At 33.9% G+C, this 25,333-nt stretch overlaps 1 protein-coding gene across 1 annotated transcript; it reads right to left on the bottom strand.

Annotated features, from left to right (window-relative positions):
- Window positions 1-1,899: 1,899 nt before the first annotated feature.
- SERINC1 (serine incorporator 1) lies at window positions 1,900-25,256 on the bottom strand. Its single transcript, XM_016153927.2, has 10 exons — window positions 25,086-25,256; window positions 18,916-19,077; window positions 16,437-16,606; window positions 9,251-9,330; window positions 8,903-9,040; window positions 7,098-7,267; window positions 6,898-6,988; window positions 5,434-5,578; window positions 5,094-5,324; window positions 1,900-3,815 (listed from the first exon to the last, which is right to left on the bottom strand). Exons 1-10 carry the CDS (start codon window positions 25,122-25,124, stop codon window positions 3,680-3,682), a joined length of 1,362 nt encoding a protein of 453 aa, XP_016009413.1. The 5' UTR covers window positions 25,125-25,256; the 3' UTR covers window positions 1,900-3,679.
- Window positions 25,257-25,333: the final 77 nt, after the last annotated feature.

The following is a 25,333-nucleotide window of genomic DNA, read 5'->3' on the forward strand; positions in this document are numbered from 1 at the left end:
GAAGTGCTTTGGGTTTTTATTTAGAAGTTTAGTGATGTTTTTGAGACCAGAAATATGCCATAGGAACTTAACCCTTGTTTATATCAATTAGCCTGTGGTAAAATAGGTTTTGTTGTATGTTATTTTGCTTAAAGTCACAGTTTCCAAGAACTTATGAGTGGCATTAAGTGAGGACTTAACTCTGTTTCTTACGGGTGGTCTACACAGGAGGCTGAAGTGTGAGAAAAAGGGTCTACAGACTGGGAAAATGACTAAATGACGCTCATTATGATGAACACAGAGAATGCTACATTTAAGAATTAGCACCTAGATCTTGTTTCAAGTTTACATAAATACTTGTTTGAGAATTGGTTACATATTAGGTTCTAAAGCAAATCAACAAAAGTGCAAGTAATTCTTATCAACCAGACTACATACAGACCATCTAGACTTTTAGTTTTAAGGAATACTGACCTGGTATTTTGCAGTGTCCCTCAGTGTAACTGATACTTTCTTCTATGACACTGAGGTTGTGAGTTTTGGAGAAGACCACAGAAGTGAAGTGCCATACTCCACATCAAAGGTACATGCTATCAATGTGACTTTTCACTGTTAACCTTGACTTCATAGATTGGACTGTCAAAGGGAACATTTCTACGAGCCCAGAGATTCTCTGCATCCCCATGCTGTCTCAAAAACCCAAGCAGCCCGTGACATCTCTGCCTACACGTCTTTTTATGTATTCCTACACACCAGCCCACACTACAGATTTTTGACTTACTAGCCTCTGATCAGTGAGCCAGTTCCTTAGATCTACATCATATTGGTTCTCTCTCTGGAAAGTCCTAATACTCTCACTAAAAAATGAACAGGTGCTCTATTTATCCTGTATCACAGAAAACTGAAGGTGACAGAATGGAACATCTTTTGCCCAGTAAATGGGGACACTTTCAGAGCTGTCACAGGGCAGTAATGAAAAGTTTAACACTGGCCAAACACTGATAAGCTGAACATAGGACAGCAAGACAAAATTAATTGAAACACTTAAAGGCCTGTTAAAAATTGATAAATTTAAGCTAATCAAAATTAAACTTTTGTTCTGCTAAAGACCTTGTTAAGAGGATAGAAAGACAGAACTACAGACTGGGAGAAAATATTTGCAAACTACATATTTGATAAGACAAATACCTAGAATATATGAGTAACTCTCAAAACTCAACAGTAATAAAAAAATCCAATTAGAAAATGGCCAAAAGACATGAATAGACATTTCACCATAGAGGACATATGGATGGCAGTCATACACATGAAAATATATTCAACATTATTAGCCATTTGGGAAATGCAAATTAAAATGAGATATCACATTTCTATCAGAACAGCTAAGTGACATCAAATGCTGACAGATGTAAAGAAACAACTGCTCTTACGTTGATGTGAATATGAAATGTCACTCTGGAAAAGTTTCACAATTTCTTATAAAACTAAACATTCAACCCAACCACAAGGATCCTTGTTCATCTGATTTGGGGAAACCACTCTATAGTCTCCTATAATTTATTGCTAGCATGTAATGTAAATGGAATGATATTCTGGGACCTTTTAGGACTGGCTTTTTTAACCCACAAACTTTCCTGGAGATTCATTCACTTTGTGTGTACCAACAGTTCACTCTTTTTTATTACTGACATGGATTTACCAATGTGTGTTTAAGCCTTCACCCTGTTTCCAGTTTGGATTATTACAAAAAATGTTATGAGCATTAATGTACAGATTTTTGTGTTAACATTTTTCTGGGTAAACACCCAAGAGTTTTCTAGACACTGTCTTATGTATAATATTGGATAAACTCAGACCATTTCAAATGAATTATTAAATAAAATGTACTAAAATGTGATATGCATATGGAACAGAATATCATTTCTTTTAGTAAGGGATTTATTTACATATGTGGAGAGAGATTCAAAGCATCAATTGGCAACTTAGAAAAAAAATGCCTGGAGGACACAGCAGGTATAAAGTATCTATCAAGTGAATTAAAAATATTCTCCAAACTAAACTAGTCCACCTATAGGTTCTTTAGAAGGAGAACACCACTTTAATTACTGTTGAGATCCAACTTCAGGAGTTACTTACAAAGGACCAAGAGGGTAAATATCACCTTTAAATTAATTATTCAGGACAGAAAATGGTCAGGTAGGTCTGCATATTTCAGCCATGTAAATTTGAGTTGATAATACCACACATTTTCTCTAAATTCATTTATTTAGAGATAAAAGACAGTCATTCAAATCACAGAACACAGTATCAACACGCAAAATAAAGTTGGGAAATTAAGCTGAATTGTTACCTTTCATGTACAATAATAAATATCTTAAAAGAAGCAAGTGTATATTTTAAGATTCATTAAGACACTAAGGACACACAAGTAACTAAGAGTTTCTAAGTTAAATGTCATAGTGTTTGATTTTCAGTTTGAAAGATTATAACGAATATATTTTAGTGAGATAGCAGCAAATACAAAAGCATTTTGAACTGTATAGTGTACTATAAGCGGTTTATTCTATAGCATTCCATCATTCTCCTGGCCTAAGTTTACAGGTTAGAAAGCAAGCTGGACACCAGTAATCCACATCACATAAATTATCCACCATTCCCGAAGTATAAAATCTAATATGCATGTATTCTGAATAAAAATTATTCTTGAATGCCAGAAAGAACGTAGGCTATTTCTGGCAGACTTTGGAGCTCTCAGCTTTGCCACTAATTAGCTCTCTGGGCCATTTAAATCTGTGCTTCTGTTGCTTTATTTTTAAAATGTGAGGATTGGACTAGATTTTGTCCATCTACTGAAGTTTCATATTTTGCAGTTTCTTCCTGTCTCGTCAAAAGTTTATCACCTTTGATTTTCAAAACAAACGTTCAAAGTGATTTTCAACAACTTCCTTATACTTCATGATTATCAAAATCTTTGTCTAAATTATTCAGAGTTCTTAACATCTCCAGTGAACCTACACTTTTGCATGTGTTTATAATGACTAAAACCAAGTTCACTATGTTGGTACAGAAGGCCATCCCTAACTCAGGAAAGATTACCACCTAACTAAGTATTCAATTTAGTACCTATCAACACCAATCTTGAGTTTCTTTCAAGGCTCTGTCTCAATCTCCAGCATAAACTATACTGTGATCTATGAAACATTCCTGTATAAGTTTCCTAACTTCATATCAAGAGGAAAAACAAATATATTTCCAATAACTGGCATTTAAGTGACTTATTTATACAATTTTTAAATACCCATGTTCTTTGCAGTTTCCTGTAGGACAAGGCATCGTTTCAAAAGGCAGCCATACACTTTTATAATTTCTGAGATAGCTAAATTTCTAACACAATTTAAAAATCAAATTGTCAAGCAGTTTTGTTAAACTATTATTTTCACAGGTACACAGATGATAAACGTAACAATGTCCACTTTTTCTAACACCATACTCATAAAACCTTTGTGATTTGGTCTAACACACATACCAATGCGCTTGGCAAGAATATAATGAATAAAATGGCAAGCGGTAAATCTAATTCATGCCATAACACAGGAAAGTTTCACGGCAAGCACACTCATACAACTTTACAAAAGTTGGAAATACTGTTAATTTCAAATAACCACTGATCAAAGTGGGACTTTCATGCCAGCAGTCCCCGTCAGTCAAAATCGCGATTTGTAAGAACAAGTGGTGCCACCAGTGTCCAAACATAAAGTACAATGCCAATCCAACTAGAAGAGATTTTCACCCAGACAGCTGTCCACTGACTTTTCATCTCACGAGAAGGCTCATACCTAAAATTTAAGGAAAACCAAAAGAGGGGTTATCAGACATCAAGCTACTAAGCTTCATTATTTCAGAAGTGCTCTTTGTATACAGCAGATATATAGCTGCTGACTCATCTGTTACTCTGCTTTTTGTACTGCTTTAGTAGCTAATGTGAAGGTAAAAATCAGTAATTTTCTTCAAAGGAGAAAAGGATAGAGGCCTCTGAAGTAGCTCTTTGACACAATAATCAGAGGCTCTTTATTTTTGGCTTAGTAGTTATGAGACAGCAGAGAAATTGAGTGTGACCTCTGGATAAGTAAGATATTCTAACATAAAAGACTTATCAATCCTACTTTATAAAGAATATAATCTATTCAAAGTACATCTGGGGATCCATTCCCCTACCCTCGCCTTCTCAGATTTAAAAGACTATGAAGGAAATAGATCCCCAATTTGATCTTCAAGTGAGACAAACCAAAAATATTTTTGATCTAAAATAAAGTCTTAACATTTACTATTACTTGAGAGCTAAAGCTGTGAATTACTGAGAACTATGTGGATTCTTATAGCTTTATAAAAGCTGTAGTGTAGGAATTTTAAAAAATGTGTATTTTTAAATAATAAATGCCAGTAAGGGCTGCTCAAAGAAATGAGGCAAAGAGTAATCTTTTTTCTACATCTTTTGCTGGCATTCAATGTCTCCTTACAAGTTGTTAAAGATATTAATAATTATTAAAAACAGAACTTCCTAAACCATACATAAAACTTTTCAGTAATCATTTGGACAAAATTAGAATTTTCAAAAATAATAACTGCTACCTTCCTCTTACCAGAAAAAAAGATTTATGGATTAGTTTTGAAATAATAAAAAAGCATAAGAGTTCTAAGGATCCATCTACACTAATGTATTCTCACTTCAATTCTGAAACCTTCAGAGCTGTTAATGACAAAATTTAAACAAAACAGAAGAGGTATCTTTCACTGTATTTTGTCAGGAACTGGTTACAGTATTTAAAAAATAAGGAAAAATTAACTGTTGGATCAACTATCAACATGTATTTTTGTAAGAAATGTCAGTTTCATGAAAATTTCTATTTTAATCTCTTTTAAGAAAGATCTGGAAATATTTCAGTGTTTGTTATTGCAAAAGCAAGAAAGTAAAGCCTACATTTCTCACAATGATCTCACTATTCACTTAGCTGTAAATTGTGAAATACACTGGGAGGATAAAAACACCATGCTTTGCAATGTAATTACAAAAAAAGCCATCAGATTTTCCACATGCAATTTTCATAAAATAGTACCTGTACCAGTTGGTAAGGGTCATCATGATATAAAGGGAAGCCAGGAAAAGCATGAAGTGAAAAAAGGAATAACTGTAAGTGACACCATCCTTTTCATTATCTACAGCTCGGTGCACATCATCTCCATCCTCCAGTGATCCATCACTTCTGGCTCCACCATCTTCTATCAGTGTTGATTCATCACTTGTTAGAGTCAGTTTATTAACCTGACTATTGTTTGAAGTACGGATACTGCATAAAAGAGTTTAGGAAGAGAGAAGAAAAAAGACATTTTAAAAAATGTTTCATGAGTGAATAGCTAGACTTTTTGTTAAAAAAAAAAAATGATAATTTTTCTTACCTAGAATATAACACACACAATAAAAAGAGGATTAGTCCTATAATTCCTTGAGCATGCCACCACTGAACAGACTGTCCCTCCTTTGAGACAGTGGTTGTTGTATTGTACCCAATTATGCTTAGTAGACTTGGGTTGCAATTTGTTTCTGTAATATAAATTAAGGTCAAATTAAAATGTTAGACTAGTATAAGTTTTGCTTGAAAAGGGCACAAGTACAACAAAAAGTACTTTAAGACAACTTGTATTTATATTAACAATGAGACCTTTTAAACTTTTTAGTGCTAGTTTTACAGAAGTGCTTGAAAAAATTAAATAACTTTATTTTCAGCTTCTTGCAGGAGTTGATAGATAAACATTAATAACCTAATGCTTATTCAGTTTCTTAACTCTTGTAAGAAAGAAAGTTGGGGATTGGTATTCACTAAAGTGTCCAAAATATGTTTCCTCTTTCCACAAAGCTGTTTATGTCAATCACCAACCTATCAATGAAAATTATTCTTATTTTAAGCCATTAGATAAGAATAATCTCTAAGTCAAATTACTAATTATTTTTTTCTAACCACTTACCTGGACAAAATAATGAATCTCCACTAATATACTAAACAAAAATACCTTTTTCTGATTAGTGATAAAACACCTACTAGGTTTGTAAATGCAATGAAATGAGGTTCAGATATTATATTTTATAATTTTTTAAAAAGAAAACAGACGATTTTCTTTTCCAAAAACTAATTCCTCAATTAATTTGTTTCATCTCAAATGACATATATTGGCTCCTATTCCCATGGAAGTCAATGTAATTGGCCTATAGAGAAATTCATTACAAAGCCCAATTACATTCACTTGCAAAGTAGTCACAGGAAAAAAGAATAACTTATATGAAAAAAACTATACTGTTTACAAGTAAATTAATAAGCATTTGAACAGCTTTTACTTCTTTCTACCTATCATATACACTGTGCAAATCAGGTACATTTCTTATAAGTTTCTTATTATTTTGTTAGTAAAAGAAACGAAGTTAAAAAAATATAGCAATACATCAATGACAACAATGGTATTATTTCCATACTCTTAATCCTCTAGGAGCTTAGTTTTTTCCTTTTTAGTTTTTGCTAAATTGAGGTAACATTAGTTCATAACTTTCAAGTGCACATTATAATTCAACACCTCTGCATACACCATACACAACACCAAAAGTCTAGTTTCCATGTGTCACCATACAATTGACCCTTTACCCATTTTGCCCACCCTCTACCACCCCTTGCCCTCTAGTAACCACTCATCTGTAGTCTGCCTCTGTGAGTTTGTTCTTTTGTTTGTCTTTTATATTCTACATGAGTGAAATCATATGGTATGTCTTTCTTAGAGACAAATAGCTTAATTTCACAAAATGACCATCTTTGAAAAAAATAAAAGTTGCAGGACTGATTAAAAAGAAAAAAAACTCAATCAAACAAAACATACCTGGTTCATTGGTCATTGCAGACCATGTCAAATACATTGTGTAGACTGTAATTACTGAAGATTGTAACAAACCAGATCTTGGTTGTGATTCCTACAAAAAATAATGAAACAATGGAGAAAGATATTTTAACATGACTCAAGATATAGGAAAATTTAGAAAAATAGAAACTTTATAAAAGCTAATGATATAAAAAGCATACTTGGATTTTTGGCAGTATAGACATTACAGAAGCACCAAGGCAGAGGAGCATGTTGACACTGATGAATGCTTTATTTTCTGAACAACTGGCTGGATGAGTATAGTAAACAAAGAATAGTACGATAGCAACTAAAGACAGTAGATAATTCAAAGCTGTAGCTGATAACAAAGCTGTGAAAGAAACAGAATTGGACAATTAGATTTTATAACAAATATTAGGAAGTAGACCTAGGCCTTGTTTTAAAAGTAATCTTACTTTATTAAAAATATATTTAAGCAACTAACATTGTCAGCATTATACAGGTTATAAAAAGCAGGGAAGAATATTAACTGAACTTTATAGTCTTTACACTTAATTCACTATTATACATTTTCAAGTTAGCAATGTACTGGTAGGATTTTTATTAATAGCAATAATCTATATTCAGAGTTTGCAAAACATTCACGTTAACCATTGTTTTCAAAATACATAAAAATAACCAGAATTATTTGACGTTTTTAAAGAAAACGCATTTGAAACAAAATTATTTTCATTGTTACATTAAGCCCATAAAACAACTCAATTCAAATCTTTAAAAACTTGTTGGTATGCAAGAGTTAATCATGATTATTAAATAAGACAACCTAAGTTTCTTCTAAGTAAGTTTCAACATACAAAATATATTTCAGTTTTTGTGCTAATGTGGACTCAATATACATATATTTATGTATCTGCGTGTCACTGACAGGGAATCGATCCAACAGATATTTAGTGAATGCCTACAAAGTTCCAGGCCCTGGGGATACAGCAGTGGACGAAACAGAAACTCTTGCATTCAATTTTGCATTAAAGATTGAAGTATTTTATAAAAGTGAATTTTTCAAATGACCAAAGCTTATTTCTTTGAATGTCAAACTTTCCTTATTTTAACCATTAAAATCAAATACCATAAACTAGTTGTGTAAGAGAAATATTAGGCTAGCAGATATGCTGGATTTAGCTTTCTCTGTGATTTAAAATATTTAACTGAAATTCAAATTATTTCATATAAAAATCTAGATTTAAGGCTACTTCTAGAAAAAAAAATCAGAAAAATTAAGCAACACTGAGTTCACATTTCCACAAGGCAACTATTGGATAGAAATGAGTAGTAGCCATGCACTTTAGAAAGGGTTTTCATGCTCTCCGATTCACCATAATCCCTATTATTTTCACAAGGATTGAATATGAACTTAAACCTGGCTCTCTTCCCTTATTCCTGTTACTTGTTTAAGCATCTGAATTTTCATGTTTTACAATGTAACCACAGGACTCAAGCTCATCATTAATAAATAAATATTAATTACATTCTAAGAATTCCCTTAGTGTTACTAATACACATAAAGGCATCCTTTGAACTTAATAAAATATTCCAGAGCTGCTTTTTATATATTTTTTTTCTGTCTGTTCATGTTTATGAATTATACCACTCTTTATCTATTTCTAGCAGTCCTAGTCCCTTTAATATTTTACTTTTAACATGCTGTAGGCTATGAAATTAGGCTTAAAATGTTCATACTTTGAGAATAGGCTTTGGAACATCTATTTTTGCAATTCGGGGTCTTTTGGAGTATTCCATGGTTCTTAGGTCTATCTTCCTAATTGATCTGCCAAAAGCTCTCAACAAGTTGTCAACACAATATGAGACAACCCCACTCAAACTCCTAAAGTAAAACCTCTTCACAGAAAATTAACCTCATAAAAATCATGACTTCCCTAGTCTACCTACCTGCTCTCATCTTCGAAATTCAACTATCCTGAAGATGTTTTGTAAAACAAAACCTTACCTGCATACCAACATCTTGAATTCCCTTCTTCCATTTTTTCAACCCATGATTCATTCCATGAATGAGCAAAATCAATAAGTAAGACTAGCTGTATGAGGATGAAGCAAAAGGCACCTGCCATGCCTACATAAAACCATACTGAAAGAAAAAAAATATACATAAAAGTGAGTGGCTTGATCAGTTTTTACTATTTCATTTTCACAATCGCAGTACACAAAAGGCAAAGTAAAACTTTTTATAAATACTAATTCTGCCAACTAGGAGGGGGGGGGGAGTAGAATTACAGTTAGTTCCAGGAAATTGTTTCTTTATAAAATATCACACAATTAAAAAATAAAGAACTCTTACCAGTTGTAAAAGTTCCTTCTGGAATGAAGAAAGCTCCAATAATAATTGCAATTGCTGCAGCAAATTTAAAAAACCAGAATCTAAAACAACAGAATTATTTTTTTATTAATAACATTCGACAAATAAGTTTCACATCTATTTTAAAAGCATCTTAAAGAATAGCTACATTTTATGTAGCTGTTTTATTGTTTCTGATAATATCCTGAGAATGAGAAGTAAAGACTACTACGTAAACTGTTTTAGGACAGTTTTAAGTAAGATATATGAGTAATTAATTCATTATAATAAAATGAGAATATCAATTCCATTTCACAGGTTATTTTATATTTGTGATGATATGTGAAAACGTAAGGTGAACTGTACAATTACATAGGTTTCAAATATATGGTAAATACGCCATCTAAAACTCTGATAATAATTTAAAACAACCAGCTTTTAGGATATTAGCATCATGGCAGTATAAGACATCCCTACTTTCTGCCCTCCTATATTTAACAAATAATTAGGCACCCATCCATAAAAGTGTTCCTGTGGGACCTGTGAGACCCAGCAGCAACATGTCAAAAGACCCAGGAGGAGTCTTTCCCACATGTGCATTTGGAAATAGGCAGACAGACCATGGTATGGGCTGCGAAACCAACAAACTTGCCAAACGCCTCCCAGCCATGGTTGGGAAAACTTGGAGAGTGCCACCTTGGGCAAATAAGCACAGACGAGAGAATGTGTAAAAGTCCAGCCCTTCTGGGGGGAAGATTCTAGCACACCACGTGTGAAAAAAAAAAACAAGAAAAAAGATGAGTTTCAATGCAACAGAAAGAGAAAAAGGAACTTTGCCAGTGCCACCCCTCTACCAAGGTGACTGTGACTGTGTGGACACTATCTGGCAGCAACATTTCCTGTTGGGGGTAAAGGAGAGCTGTGAGTGACTGGCTATCCCAGCTCTGCAGGACAATCCTAGAGAAACCTGTTTCTCTCGAGCAGCATGCAGAGTACACAGCACCTCCATGGAGAAAGAGGCAATGAGAATATCAAAGAGCATTAAAGGAACATAGTTGCTGCTGACTGTGCTCAGGACTTAAGCAGGAAATCTGCCCACGAGCCTTTGGGAGAACCTTAGCCAAAGACCTCTCTACAGGCGGTCGGGACCCCAAACACACTGAGTACTAAATCTACACACCTCTCAACTCTCCGTGGCAAGTTCCTTGTGTGCGCTCCCCTCAAAAGAGCAGTGAGAGCGGATTGATAATGAGAATGTTCTAAGAAAAAGAGGACATAATCTGTAGTCAAAGGAGAAACCACAAACTTGAACTGCAGTGCCACCTCTGGAAAACAAGAGATTTCCAGTAGCCAGCCAGGTGGGTTTTAAGAATTAAGAACAGAAGTTTAAGAATTCTGCCACAAAAGGGAGCAGAAAGTATGGGCCAAGTACATAAATACGAGGTCAGAGAGAACCCCAGATATAACAGGATCAATGAACAGTACCTCATCTGAAGGCAACTAGTACAGATTTGAGATGTATGCTACGTCAAAGGAAAAAGTAGCAATGCAAAACTACAAAGACCATGAAGGATTAAAACATTTCACTGCCACAAGACAACAATAATCTTTCAATAACTGAACTCAATAGCACAGAATCTCACAATCTAGCAGATAAAGAATTCAAAATAGTTGCTTTGAGAAAACTCAACAAGCTATAAGAAAAGAAATAAGGACAATCAAAATCTAGGGGAATAAATACATGAGCAAAAAAGGAGAAATTCAGCAGAGTCAGAAATCATAAAAAAGAACCAAATTCTGGAGCTGAAGTATTCAATGAAAGAAATGAAAACTGAAAGAAAGAAAAAAAGCGGGGGAGGGGGCATGTGCAACAGAATAGACCATATGAAGAACAAAATAAGCAACCTAGAGGACAAGAACTTTGAAATAAGGTAGTCAGGATGAACAAAGAAAAAAGAATAGAAAGAGTGAAGAAAGCCTACATGATCTATGGAATTCAAATGTGAGAGTAACTGGGGGACCAGAGGAGACGAGAGAGAGAATGAGGCAGACAGTTTATTCAGAGAAATAAAAGCTGAGAAATTCCCAAACCTGGAGAGTGTCAGATCCAAGTTCACAAAGCTAATATATCATATTATCATTTTGAAGCGAAAAGACCCTTTCCAAGACACATTAATAAATGGAATACAGATCAGAAAAATGGAAAAGATCAAGGAAACCAAGAGCTGGTATTTCAAAAATACAAAACTGACAAACCTTTAACAAGACTAAGGTGGAAAAAAATTCAAAATCAAAAATGAAAGAGGAGACATTACAACTGATACTACAGAAATATATAGGATCATAGAGACTGCTATGTAGAACACATACCTATAAACTGTATAACTTAGAAAAAATGGATAAATTCTTAGAAAATACAACCTACTAAGACCAAATCAGGAAGAAAATCTGAAGAGACCAGTAAGAAGTTAGAATACTAAATCAGTAATCAAAAACCTCCCAATACAGAAAAGTCCAGGACCAGATGGTTTCACTGGTGAATTCCACCAAACACTTAAAGAATCAATGCTAATACTTTTCAAATTCTTCCAGGTCAGCATTACCCTGATGCCAAGGTCAAAAACTATAAGAAAACTACAGACGAATTTCCCTAATGAACAACAACAACAAAAAGTTAACAAATTCAAAAATGCATCTGAAGGATTATAGAACCATGACTAAGTGGAATTTATCCTTGGGATATATTGATGGTTCAATATACACATACCGGTAAATGTGATAATTGAGTGAAAGATAAAAATCACATGACTATTTCAATGGATGAGGAAAAATTATTTCATAAAAATAAAATATCCTTTCGTGATAAAAATCTTCAAAAAATTAGGTATAAAAGAAACATATCTCACCATTATAAAGGTCACATATACAATACCCCCAGCTAACATCATACTCAACAGTGAAAGAATAAAAGCTTTTCCTTCACAATCGGGTACGAGGTTCAAAGAGTTCTCGCACTCACCACATAGTACTGGATGTCACAACTAGAGCAATAAGGTCAGACAAAGAAATGAAGGGCATCCGAATTGGAAAAAGAAAAGTAAAAAAAAAAAACAAAAAACTGTTATTTGCAAATGAGACGACCTAATTTATAGAAAACCCTAAAGACTCAACCAAAAAACTGCTGGAACTAATCAACAAATTCAGTGAAGATACAAGATATAAAATCGACATACAGAAATCAGTTAACCAATAAAATACTAATAAACTCAGCCAAGAAAGTAAAAGATCTATACAATGAAAACTACAAGGCTTTGATGAAAGAACTTGAAGAATATACAAACGGAAAGATATCCCATGTTCACAAATCTGAAGATTAATGTTGCTAAAATGTCCATACTATACATCTATAGATTTGATGTAATTCCTATAAAAATTCCAATGGCATTTTTCACATAAATAGAAAAAACAATCCTAAAATTTGTATAAAACCACAAAAGACTCCAACAGCCAAAGCAATCTTGAGAAGAACAAAGATGGAGGTATCATGCTTACTAATTTTAAACAATCCTACAAAGCTATAGTAATTAAAACAGTATGTACTGGCATAAAAACAGACATATAGACCAATGGAACAGAATAGAGAGCCTAGAAATAAACCTTTACAGATATATTTAACTAATATTTGACAAAGGAGTTAAGAATACCCAATGGGGAATGATAATCTCTCTAAAGGACAACCTTGGTAAAAGTAAATAGCCACAGAAAAATGAAATTGGACTATCTTACACTACTCACAAAAATTAACTAGAACTGGAGTAAATACTTGAACCTAAAACCTGACACCATAAAAGATACTAGGAAGATACTGATACTAGGAAGAAGAAACTGGAAAGAAGCTCTCCTTGACATCAGCCTTGGCATCAGCCTTTGGATAAAACAACAAAAGCATAGCAACAAAAGTAATAAAGCAAGTGAGACTACATTAAACTAAAAAGATTCTACACGGCAAAACAAACAATAAAATGAATTCTCTACACAATAGGAAGAAAACATTAAAGAGTTAATATCAAATACACATAAAGAGCACATATAACTCATTAAACAGTCCAATTAAAAAATGGTCAGGTGAACTTTTTTCCCAAAGAAATACAATGCCAACAGGTATATGAAAAGATGCTCAGTATCACTAATGCTGAGAAAAATATAAGTCGAAACCATTATGAGATATCTATCACCTCACATATGTTGGAAGGGCCATCATCAAGACAATAACAAGTATTGGTAAGAATGTGATTTAAAAAAAAAAAAAAAAAAAAAAAGCCCTGTGCACTGTTGGTTGGAATGTAAACTAGTTCAGCCACTACAGAAAACAATATGAAGATTCCTCAAAAAATTAAAAATAGTCCTACCATATGGTTCAGTAATTCTACTTCTAGGTATATATCCAAAGGAAATAAAAACAGGATACCAGAAAGATATCTGCACTTCCGTGTTCACTGGAGCATTATTCACAGTCGACAAAATATAAAAACCACCTGGGTGTTTGTTAATGGATGAATGGATAAACATATTGTAATATATATACAATAAAACATTATAGAGGCATAAGAAGGAAATCCTTTCAACAACACGGATGGACCCTTGAGGACATTATGCTAAGTGAGATAAGCCACATAAGATAGATATATACTAAATGATATCACTATATGTGGATTCTGAAAAAGCTGAACTTGTAAAACCACCACCATTCTTGGTGGTTACCAGGATCTGGAGTTGGGTGAATTGGGAGATGTAGTTTAAGGGCACAAACTTGCAACCAGTAAGTGAATAAGTCCTGGAGTTCTAAAGCACAGCTTAGTGATTGATTATAAGAACCAATTATGTATTAGAGACTTCAAAGTTGCTAAAAGACTGGACCAAATTTGTCCTCATCACAAAAATAAATAAATAATGACATGATGTGATAAAGGTGTTGGCTAACATTATAACATTTAATCATATCGCAATACATAAATGTTAAAAAGCTTTGTATCCCTTAAACCTATACAACTATGTATCAATTACATCCTAATTTTTCAAAAAAGCACATGTAACAAAGATGGTTGTAAGAGAGTTAGAGCTACATGCATATTATTTTGAAAAGAGTTCATTCATATAGCTGTGACTGTCATTCTGTAATGCATTTTGAAAAGTGTTTAAAAACATATCTAATAAAGATGGTTACGAGTGCTAAAAAAAAAAAAATAAAAATAAAGCCAATGACTAAAGGGATAAAATAAAATCAACCTGCTACAGCATATTTTTTTTATTACTATTTATATTTCACTTGTTCATTCTTCCTGTCTTTGGTAGCATATATTAATAAATAAGCAATAGCAGACACTGAAATTTTTTTTTTTAATTTATGGGCTGGGGGAAGATTCAAATAAGAGTATCAAAAATGGTGCTCTATATTGAGGGATTAATAACAGAGACTGTGAAATTTCCTTCTAGGTTGTCCAGTGCAACCAACCATTTAGAAAAGCAATCACCCTGTTTAGAAATAAAGTTTTTCTTTTTGTCTGCATTGTAGGTCTAAGGAACCAAGTTCTGTTTTATGTACTTAGACTGATCTACTAAAAGCTAAAAGGAGAAAGAGGAATAGCTCAAATTACTAGTCACATCTATGGTAGATCCCTTCTTAGGACGAAAACATAAAACATCGTGCATCAGAGATTATACCACTAAATGATCCAAGGCTATTTAACATTTATATTTCCAGTTTGACATTTTAAAGTATACATGAAGATTTTTTTACCATTGAGCATCAGAAATAACAAAATAATTTGGCAAATTGTGTATGTTTACTTTAATGTTTCTTTAGACAGACTCAAAATTACTTAAGACGCTACTCAGACTTTTACAGTCATGCACCACATAACATTTTGGTCAACAATGAACCATATATATGATGGTGGCCCCATAAGATTACCATGGAAAGAAAGAATTCCTATTACCTCATGACACTGTAGCTGTGGTAATGTCATAGTGCAAGACATTACTCATTTTTTTGTGATGATGCTGGTGTAAAAAAACTTACTGTGCTACCAGTCATATAAAAGTATAGCACATACAATTAGTACAGTACACAGTATCTAATGATGCTAATAAGCAATTGTTAATGGTTTATGTACATACTATACTTTTTTCAAAACTTATTTTTTCAATTACAGTTGATGGTCAATACTAGATTAGTTTCAGGGTATGCAATATATTATAATATTTTATTATTTTTTTTATTTTTTTCAACCTAGACAGTAGTTTAACAGTAACGGTGCTTTCAAGAACTCCATCTTGGATATGCTGAGACCGCATCCCACCTGCAGCGTAAAGAGTAAGCTATATGTCTACTGTGGCTTCAAGGTGCAGCTAAAGAAATGGAGCAGCCACAACCCACATGTCATGTACGTGCCACTTTTACTAAAACTATGACGCTAAGGACAATGAAAGGGCATGTTTGAACTATGTTCAGAGGAAGGAGAATGTGGCCACACTCACTAGTTGGGCAAGCACTTATTTATTTTCCCCCTGAATCAAGAAAAAAAAGATAACAGTGCACTCTTTTCAACTTACATAAAAGTTTTCTGTAAAACAGTATGCTGTTATGCCAGTGGCAGCCTCATACAGCTTGTGTTTACATCTCTTGACTGCATCATTTTTCTCTCGTGTTTGATTTAATCTCATGTTGTTTTATAAATACAGTGAAGCCTAAGTGTACAGTGTTTATAAAGTCTACGGTAGTGTACACTAATGTCCTAGGCTTTCACATTCACTTGCTACTCACTCACTGACTCATCCAGAGCAACTTCCAGTCCTACAAGCTCCATTCATAGGAAGTGACCTATATAGAAGTACCATTTTTTAAATCTTTTATACTATATTTTTACTGTATCTTTTCTATGTTTAGATACACAAATACTTAATACTGTGTTAGAACCACCTACAATATTCAGTACAGTAACATGCTGTACACAGGCTTGTAGCTTAGGAGCAATAAGCTACATTATATAGCCTAGTTGTGTAGTAGGCTATACCATCTAGATTTGTGCAGTGCACTCTGATGTTTGTACAACAATGAACCGTCTGCCAACCCATTTCTCAAAACATATCTTCATCATTATGCAGAACATGACTGTATTCAAACACTTACCCATTGTGCACTGCAGCTCTAGGATCACTGCTGCTCTTCACTTTGATCATTAATAGAGAGAAAAGAAGATAGAACATAGCCAAGCCAAAGCACAAACGGTATACAGCTTTGTAGCCAACAAGAATGTTACAAGGGACGACACCTTTTTCATTCTCACAAAATCCAGGAATCTAGAATAACAAAACAAGAGTTTGTGATCTAGAATTTTTTCAAGTATAAATGAAAATGCTGTGTAATCAAATAGTTTAAGTAAAGGTTTAAAAATTGAAATTTGCTTTAGTTTATACTGAATATGTAATCAAAGTTAAATCTGGAACATTTTCATCAGATAGAAATTTAACTTTTCTCACTTAAGTGAGCACATGATAAACTAAACTATAAATAACAATCCTAAACTAGATGTGACTTTCACTTAGTCTAAATTTTTTAAAAATTTGCATTCTACTGTGATATACTAAATTATCTATAAAAGAGAAAAATAAAATCAATAAAAGTGTTAATAGTGATAAAGTAACTCAGTTTTTAAATCCTAAAGAGAATAATGATGGCTTTTCAAAACCCATGCTACTTAAATTCATTTTGAGTTTTGGTCCCTTATTCTAGAAGTGTTACTTTTGATAATGAATGGATTTGGGTTAACAGAATAACTGGTGGCAGTGATTTTATTTTTTAACTTAGAATCCTGAAAAAGACTGATGACCACTTCAGAAAGTCACTTTAGACTCAGGATACAAAATTATAATTTTAAGTGAAAAAATGGGATTAGTCTTCAGAGTTACATACACTATTTGTATGTATGAAAATGAATTACTTTCTCTAGAAAACATTAGAGAAAACCAACATGGTAAAATATACTTGCTAATTTGGCCTTTAAAATCAAGAACTTAAAATTATAGTTAAGCTAATGAAGAAGCTACTCCCTTTTGTTAGTTCTTACACAGTCAATAAGCCCTTTCTTAGTCTCATTCTGACCTAGTTGAAACCTTATGGCAATATGTCCTTACCCATAATTACTTGCAACATATACTGGCCAGCACCCTTAATTATCCCACCTCCTTTGAGCAGCATACTACCTGGCCAATTACCATGATTAAGTTAATTCAGCCATCTATATTACTCAAGTTAAGCTGGCACAGTAACCACCCCAAAATATCAGTGGTTAAAAGAAGTTATATTTCTTGCTTTGAACATGTACATAAATGGTCCTGAGCAGTCAACTCAGGAATCCAGAATGCTGCAGAAGCCATCATCTCAAATGATGCACAGGTTGTGACAGAAAAGGAGATACTGCATCAGCAAGTAGAGGCTCACAACTCATTCACTGACCAGTACTAGGGACACGGACCTATGTATTACAAGCACTCTAGGAAATGCAATTCTTTGGTGATCTTCGGAAAGTAGAGAAGCAGAAATATTTGGTGGTTGTGTAGTACATCCACCAACTAAACTAATCATAAACATGGTCAAATGGATCTATGACAAAAATCAATAATCATTTCTTGGCATGTCTTTGGCTTATATCGAGACTTGAACATTAACTGAGCATCCAGATATGCCATGTACAATGCTACCTACTTTGAAAATCATAATAATTTCATTTCCCAACTCAACATTTTTCTTTATCTCAAGGCCAACCAACCCCCAAAAGACAACTGTGGAAGTTTTCTGACACACATACTCTCCCTAAACCTTAAATTTTCTATTCATCTTGCTTTGGAGGACAGCTAACTTCTCTATCCCTTCTCCTAATCATTCTCTCTCTTCCTCCTCCCCACTCTATTCCTCTCTCATTCCCTCCCTCTAACACTAAACATACACACAAATATGTACATGTGTGCACATGCACAACACACAGTACCCCGAAGTCAACATTTTACAAACTAAATAAATTGTATTTTCCTCATTTCCTTTTAAAATCTGACTCCCTGAAATATTTTCTTAAATAAAACACCTTATTTTTTTTCTGGATTAGCAAGTTTCCTCCTGGTTGTCTAAGACCAGAACCTTTTTATTATTTAAAATTCTATCACTGCCAATATTTAAATCTAGATTGAGTCCAAAAATCTATTTCAAGCCCTCTATACACTCCTTGACTACACCATTCCAACAGCCTCCACAATTAACTGCTTGACTTCTAAATTTTCAGACTGATCTTCCTAAAGCATATATACTCTAGTCAAAAAGCTCTTTGTCTCTATGCTGCTTCCTATTTTTTAATCTCTGAATATATTAATTCCACTCAATCTCAGAATGTCCCTTTTTCCATGAAACATCAGAACCCCCTGAGATTCTGACATTTATTTGGTTAGAATTACTTATTTCTTCTTATTACCACAGCATATTTTCTGTACCACCATCACAGAAGCTACTAAAACTGGGATTACATATTATCTTACTTCATACGTTATTGTTTCTAATACACAAAAATCAGTTTCATGCATATACACACTGTACATTCAGTTAATCGTTAAAGACTAACCTTATTCAACTGTTCTTCCATTCCTGGTATTAACATTACACAAGCTACACAAACTCCAACAAGCAAGAAAAGTGCATAGATCAACCTAGTCACAGTAGAGTTGTTTCCACTAGGACAGCATCGGCACAGCAAACATGGGGCACTGCCACACAAACATGGTATCTGTGAAAAGAATATTAAAAACCAGTATAGTTTAAAATGATAACAGTGAACATCTTCATTCTATCCAATCAAAAATGAAAAAGAAAGCTGAAGTTAAAATTTTTATTACAAAGGGGTAAAAGCTATATGGTTCACATAATTATCTCTAAATTATGAAACTTAGTAACTTCTGGGTAAAGATGAAGCTAAATCAAACATTGTCTCTGTATCAAGCTAAATGAATAAAATTAGTTAAAACAAAAAAGGGAAAAAAATCAGCAGTAACTACAGTTTAGCTAAAAAAAAAAAAAAGAAACAATATTCATCATCATAAGTCCATCTCTAGCACCTGTACATTAGCCCCAGAAATCATACCCATGAATTCACAAAATTCTGAGAATTCTCAAATACTCCAGAAGAAAACAAGTGAATTGGTATCCATATCTTTTCCCTCTTAGAACTTGGTGGTAGTGGTAACTGAAAATTACTGCTAGAATTAGGCCAAATAGGATAAGTAAAAACTAGGGCCAGCTAACTTTCTCCAATGGAACTCTACATAAACTCAGACCAAGATTAAGTAACAGTAACTAGACTTACCCTACTACCTTAATCAATGAAAAAAAATAAATAAAACATGGTTTTCATACAATTGACAATAGGCAATACAGGATGGTAATTTCTAGGATAGTGAACAATGTGAGCCCTATGACTAGCCCATCATTCTGCCTGAGGAATTTCCAGTACAAGGAGTGAGATCCAGGCAGAGGCCAAAAGTCTACCAGGGCTGAGACAAAGTTGGGAGTTCAGGGAAGTGAAAGTAGCTTCACTGGGCAGAATCCTAGAGAGGAGAAAGCTACAGAGGGAGTGCTGGAGATCTGCAATCTTCAAGTTGAGTCTTCAGGAGAGCAATGACCAGTGCATACATTTGAAAAGAATTACCCAGAAGGAGGGAGAAGTTGGTATTCCCACCAACTAAAGTAAAAATTCCTTGTAATCCATGAGGCATTGAATAGAGTTATAAAGTTATTACTCAGGGAAAAAATCAGCCATAAGATTAAAGGCCACTCCAGTGTCACTTAATCAAGTCTAAAAGCAAACACCAAAAAGATGCAATTTTCTTCAAGTAATTCGCTTATGTCCAAGAACAAAGCCCAAGAATATGTTTTTAAAATACAAGTATATCCAGCACCCATCAAGGTGAAATTTGCACCTCTGTCAAATATTGATTGATGATATTTTTCCTATTTCTAAGCTCTCTGTTCCATTCCACTGGTCTATGTGCCTATTCTTTTGCCAATACCACACTGTCATGATTCCCACTGCAACTTTATACTAAGTCTTGTAGTCGAGTAGTGTCAATCCTCCAACTTTGTTCTGCAGTACTGTGTTGGTTATTCTGGTCTTTTGTCTTTCTACATAAACTTTAGAATCAGTGTGTCAATATCCATACAATAACTTGCTAGGATTTCGATTGAGATTGCACCGAACCTACAGATGTTTGAGACACTGACATCCTAAAAACATCAAGTCGTCTTAATCCATGAACACAGAATACCTGTCCTTTTACTTAGCTCTTTGACTTTGTTCATCGGTCTTGTAGTTTTCCTCCTATCAGGCTTGTACTTACTTTATTAGATGTATAGCTAAGTATTTTGGGTATTGTAGATACTAATGTAGATAATATCACATTTTTAATTTCAAATTCCATTACTTAATTGCTGGTATATAAGAAAGTAACTTACTTTTGTATATTAACCTTGTAACTGCAACTCTGCTATATCCGCTTATTAATTCCATGTTTTTTCTCAATTCTTTTATATTTTTTACATAGATGATAATGCCATCCATGAAACAAAAGACCATTTTATTTCTTCCTTCCCACTCTGTATAACTTTTATTTCCTTTTCTTATTACATTAGCTAGAACTTCCGGGATGATGTTGAAAAGGAGTGGTGCGAGGAAACATTCTTGCCTTGTATCTAATTTTAGTGAGAAAGCTTTGAGTTTCTCACCATTAAGTATGATGATATCTGTAGATGTTTTGTTAATATTCTTTATCAAGTTGAGGAAGTTCCCTCTACTCCTACTTTACTGTTTTTATCATGAATGAGCTGTATTTTGTCAAATGCATTTTCTACCATCTACTGATGTGATCATGTGATTTTTTTTTAAAGGCTGTTGATGTGATGGATTACATAACTGATTTTTGATTAGTAAGCCAGCTTTGCATACCTATCAATGTTTATAGTGGTTTTATTCATAACTGCCCAAATTTGAAAGCAACCAAGATTTCTTTCAGTCGGTGAATGGATAAATGATCTACAGTACATCTAGGCAATGGAATACTATTGAGTGCTTTCAAAAAAAAAAAGGGGCAGGCATTATCGAGCTATGAAAAGACCTGGAGGAACCTTGAAAGGATATTTCTAAATAAAAGAAGCCAATCTGCAATGACTACATGATTCTGGAAAAGGCAAAAAGACCAGGGGTTGGGAGTGGGTAGAGAGGAGTCAAAAGTTATACTCCCAACTGCTTGGGAGTCAGTGTCCCTAACCCCCTTCCACTTTTGAAAAATCAACCAAAGCAATTTATCATATTAACAGACTGAAAAAGTGAAATTAAAATTAAAAAAAAAAAAAAAACATGGGTCATCTCAACAGGTGCAGAAAAATCATTTGACAAAATTCAATTTCCATGATAAAAGAAATAAAAAATAATCTGTAAACAGGAAATAGAATAACCCCTAAGATCTATAACAAGACAAGGCTATCTGCTCTCACCACTTGTACCTAGCCCATATAACAAAGCAAAAGGTCTAACATTGGAAAGGAAGAAAAAAAAATGTCTCCGTTCATACATAATTGTCTACATGGAAAATTCCAAAGAACTTAAAAAATGCTACTATAATTACAAATGAGTTTAATAAGGTTATATGATACAAGGTCAATGTACACATATCATATTCCTTCATACTAGTATAAAATGACTGAAAACTGAACTAACCAAATAAGCTAGGTATAAATCTAACAAAATGTATACTAGATCTCTAATGATGAAAATTAGAAAATATTGATATAAATTAAATTCCTAAACAAATGGAATGATAAACTAGGCTTACATTGTGACATCAATTCTTTTCAAACTGACCTACAGATTCAATCCAATTCTAATTCCAATCCCAGCAGGAATTTGGTAGAAATAAATCAGCTGCCTTAGAAAAATATTTTTAAGAAACTCTCCTAATGAAGAAATGTTTACTTACCATTCAGAAATTCCTTTACTTTTATTACTTTTTGTTAAACTAAGGAAAAATCAGACTTAATGTTTTGTCTAAAAAACACATGTTTAGCATGCTACCATGCCTAAAAAAGTATTTTCATCTATTCATTCATCCATTTGTATGTATGCATTGGAAGAGAAGGAACTCTACTAGTAGTGAGATTTTTTTTGGTGACATTTTAACTTTGTACTCTGCATTGCCTGACTATTCATAGCAACTATGAATCATTTCTACAAAAACAAGCCATTGTACTAAAAAATAAAAATCTAGCAGAGGCTGGCACAAAACAGTAACAACTAGCTATTTCTTATTAACTACTTTACTACATTAAATGTCTTGGGCAAAAGATGATATAGTTATTGTATACGAGGTCCAGTCATCTAAAAAAAAAATCAGAAATCAGTTCTAGTCACTAACACCACCACGGAGACCAGGGTGGGGAAAAGTGTTTAAGCAGGCATACATTGCTGGTAATGTAGGTACCCGATGAAGCAAGAGGTCCAAAAATATTTGGTAGTGTTTAAAGAAAATGCCAAAGAGATTATCATGCATGACACCAAGGATTATGAATAATCTAATTCTATGCCGCTTAACACCAAAAAGATAAAAAAGAAATAAAAAATTTAACATTTCAATCTCTACGCAGTAGTATCACATGTAATTTTTCGCTTATACTTTTTCTATAGTTCAGAAGTTTTCTACATTTGCTTTATAAATTAGAAAAAATTTTACAAAAATTAAGCCTAAAGAAACTTGAGCAAAGGAAAAATGTTTTAATGCTGGCTTAACTGATCTAATTTAATGATTTGAATACTTTTGAAAATTTGAATATATTTTTAATTTATCAAAACCTCTAAAGCACACTAACTGTCAGGACTGTGGAAGAAATAGATTTGTATATCACAAGGCAAATTTCCCTTCTACTGCTGTGGAACTGTTCTAAAATCCAGCAATTCAGGAATAAAGAGAAAGAGGCACCAGGAAGAAAAGGGAAATTTTGGTGACCTGAATTGCATACTACAGAATCCACTGTAGACTGGCCACAATATCTGCCAGAGATCTAACTACTACAAGAAAACTGCCTCTTTACTACTTTCCCAATGTACCTTGACATTAAGTAACTAAAAGGTTTTGTAGTCAACAAAGGTGGAGAACCAAGCTGGAAAAACATTAATAGAAATATCATCTTTCCCATATTGTTCCCTAAAGTTATTTTCTTTCTTATTTAAAACATACACATATTGGGGGGAAAAAAAATCCTTTAAGTTTTTTTTTTTTAAACTATAATTGTCCTTAAGTCATAAAGTTTGCTTATCAATGATCTGAAGATGAGAAAACACATACCCTTCCTTTTAAATCTTTACTACATACAAAGAACATGTGCACTTGCTAACTGGACAAAATCTGACTTTATTAATTAAATTACAATATATCTACTCCCCAACAATGAAAACAATCTTATAATAATCATTTATTATTCTGTAATACTTTAGTATACTAAATAAATTTACTTTTGCATAAAAAACTCAATAGACTCAGGTAGATTCTCTTAATTTCTTGAGATAAAAATATACTACATTTCCCTAACCATCTACATGAAATATAATAAAAAAAAAACCTCGGTTGGCCTAACAAGTCCACGTATTAGTTTACTAAAATTTAGCATTTATAGTTCGAGCCATATTAAGAAATTAGTATGTAAAGACAAGGTATGTAAAATAACCAAAATGCTGATGAATGTATATAATGCAGTCATTTGGGAAGTCAGACAAGCAATTGTTAGAAGTGGAATTTAGAATTCATGGGTTAAACAAATATAATTTGAATCCAAATATTTTGTCCCAAATTACAAATAACTTTATTAACTGTTATGTGAATGTTCTCTCTATTTTTATTTGGAGGTGTGTGGTTATCATAAAGTTTTTTGTACTATCTAAATCAAGAAATCTTGCCACTTTAATGAAAAATATTTTCACTCTAACAACGCTAATCAAAATGCAACGTACACATTATTAAACATGAAATTTCAAATTACACAAGAATAAGTATGTCAAAACACAAGATATTTAATACTGCAAAATTGACCAGCTTTTCCAGATACATAAATTACTTGAAAAGTACTGTATGGTAATGCATCATGCATTAAGGACCCAGATGCAGAAAAAGGGCTATTTATTTCAAAAGGATATTGCTACATATTACTACATCAATATCACTGCCAGGCTGTCCCAAATAACGGGCACTTAATTGTAGTCTGCGCGACAGAACAAAGAGGCCGACATGCCACTAGGGATGACAGTGCTGCAGTCTGGGATCGCTAGGGAAGAGATGACGAGAAGAGATGCAGTACTCCGTAAAAGGAAAAGGCCTACAGCCTTTGTAGAGACAGCCTACGCAGACACAAGAAAAACAACAACAACAAAAAGGGGCCTGGGAAAATGGGAAGCGGCTTTCACGGAAGACGGGTGGGGGCAGGAGAGTACCAGCTTGCTTCTTCACTTCTACCACCGGAGCCATCCTCTCATCGCCGCTGCTCCTCAAAGCCACCTGGTCAGTTTTTAGCAAGACTCAGAGCCCCGAAGCTAAGTTGACGTGACAACAGGAGATAAGAAGAAATAGAGACAGAAGGCATCCCTCGCTGGGTGGGTGGGGTGCCACCTTCCCGCCGGGGCTCACCTAGCCCCACTCAAGTCCCTTTCTCTTCCGCCTCCCACGCTAGCACCCCGAAGATTAACAAAAATCACCTTACCCAGCTCGCCATGGAGCACAGGCCCAAGACGCTCCCCATCTCCAAAACGTCGCAGGAAAAGCAGAGGCCAACAAAATGGAGACAGCGCTGCTCTCGCCTTTTGGGACTTATTTACGATTTACGAGCCACTTCCGGTGCAGAGCCGACCCCACCCTTCATGCGTCACTTCCTCTAAGGGCTGGGCAGAGCGGAGGAAGCCGTGGAGCTGGGAGTGCGCATGCGCAACCGTGGAGCGGTGTTCGCTGTAA

This window comes from Rousettus aegyptiacus, unplaced genomic scaffold, assembly GCF_014176215.1.
Source record: "Rousettus aegyptiacus isolate mRouAeg1 unplaced genomic scaffold, mRouAeg1.p scaffold_m13_p_1, whole genome shotgun sequence".
NCBI lineage: Eukaryota > Metazoa > Chordata > Mammalia > Chiroptera > Pteropodidae > Rousettus > Rousettus aegyptiacus.

Bases quoted from the DNA above. Each gene is read 5' to 3' on its own strand.
- SERINC1 (XM_016153927.2), bottom strand. From the start codon at position 25,124: ATGGGGAGCGTCTTGGGCCTGTGCTCCATGGCGAGCTGG. The intron at 9,331-16,436 runs GTAAGTGTTTGA...CTGTTGTTTTAG, and splicing joins AGAGCTGCAGTGCACAATGG to ATTCTGGTTTTTTAAATTTG. The intron at 7,268-8,902 runs GTAAGGTTTTGT...TTTCTTTCACAG, and splicing joins TTCAAGATGTTGGTATGCAG to CTTTGTTATCAGCTACAGCT.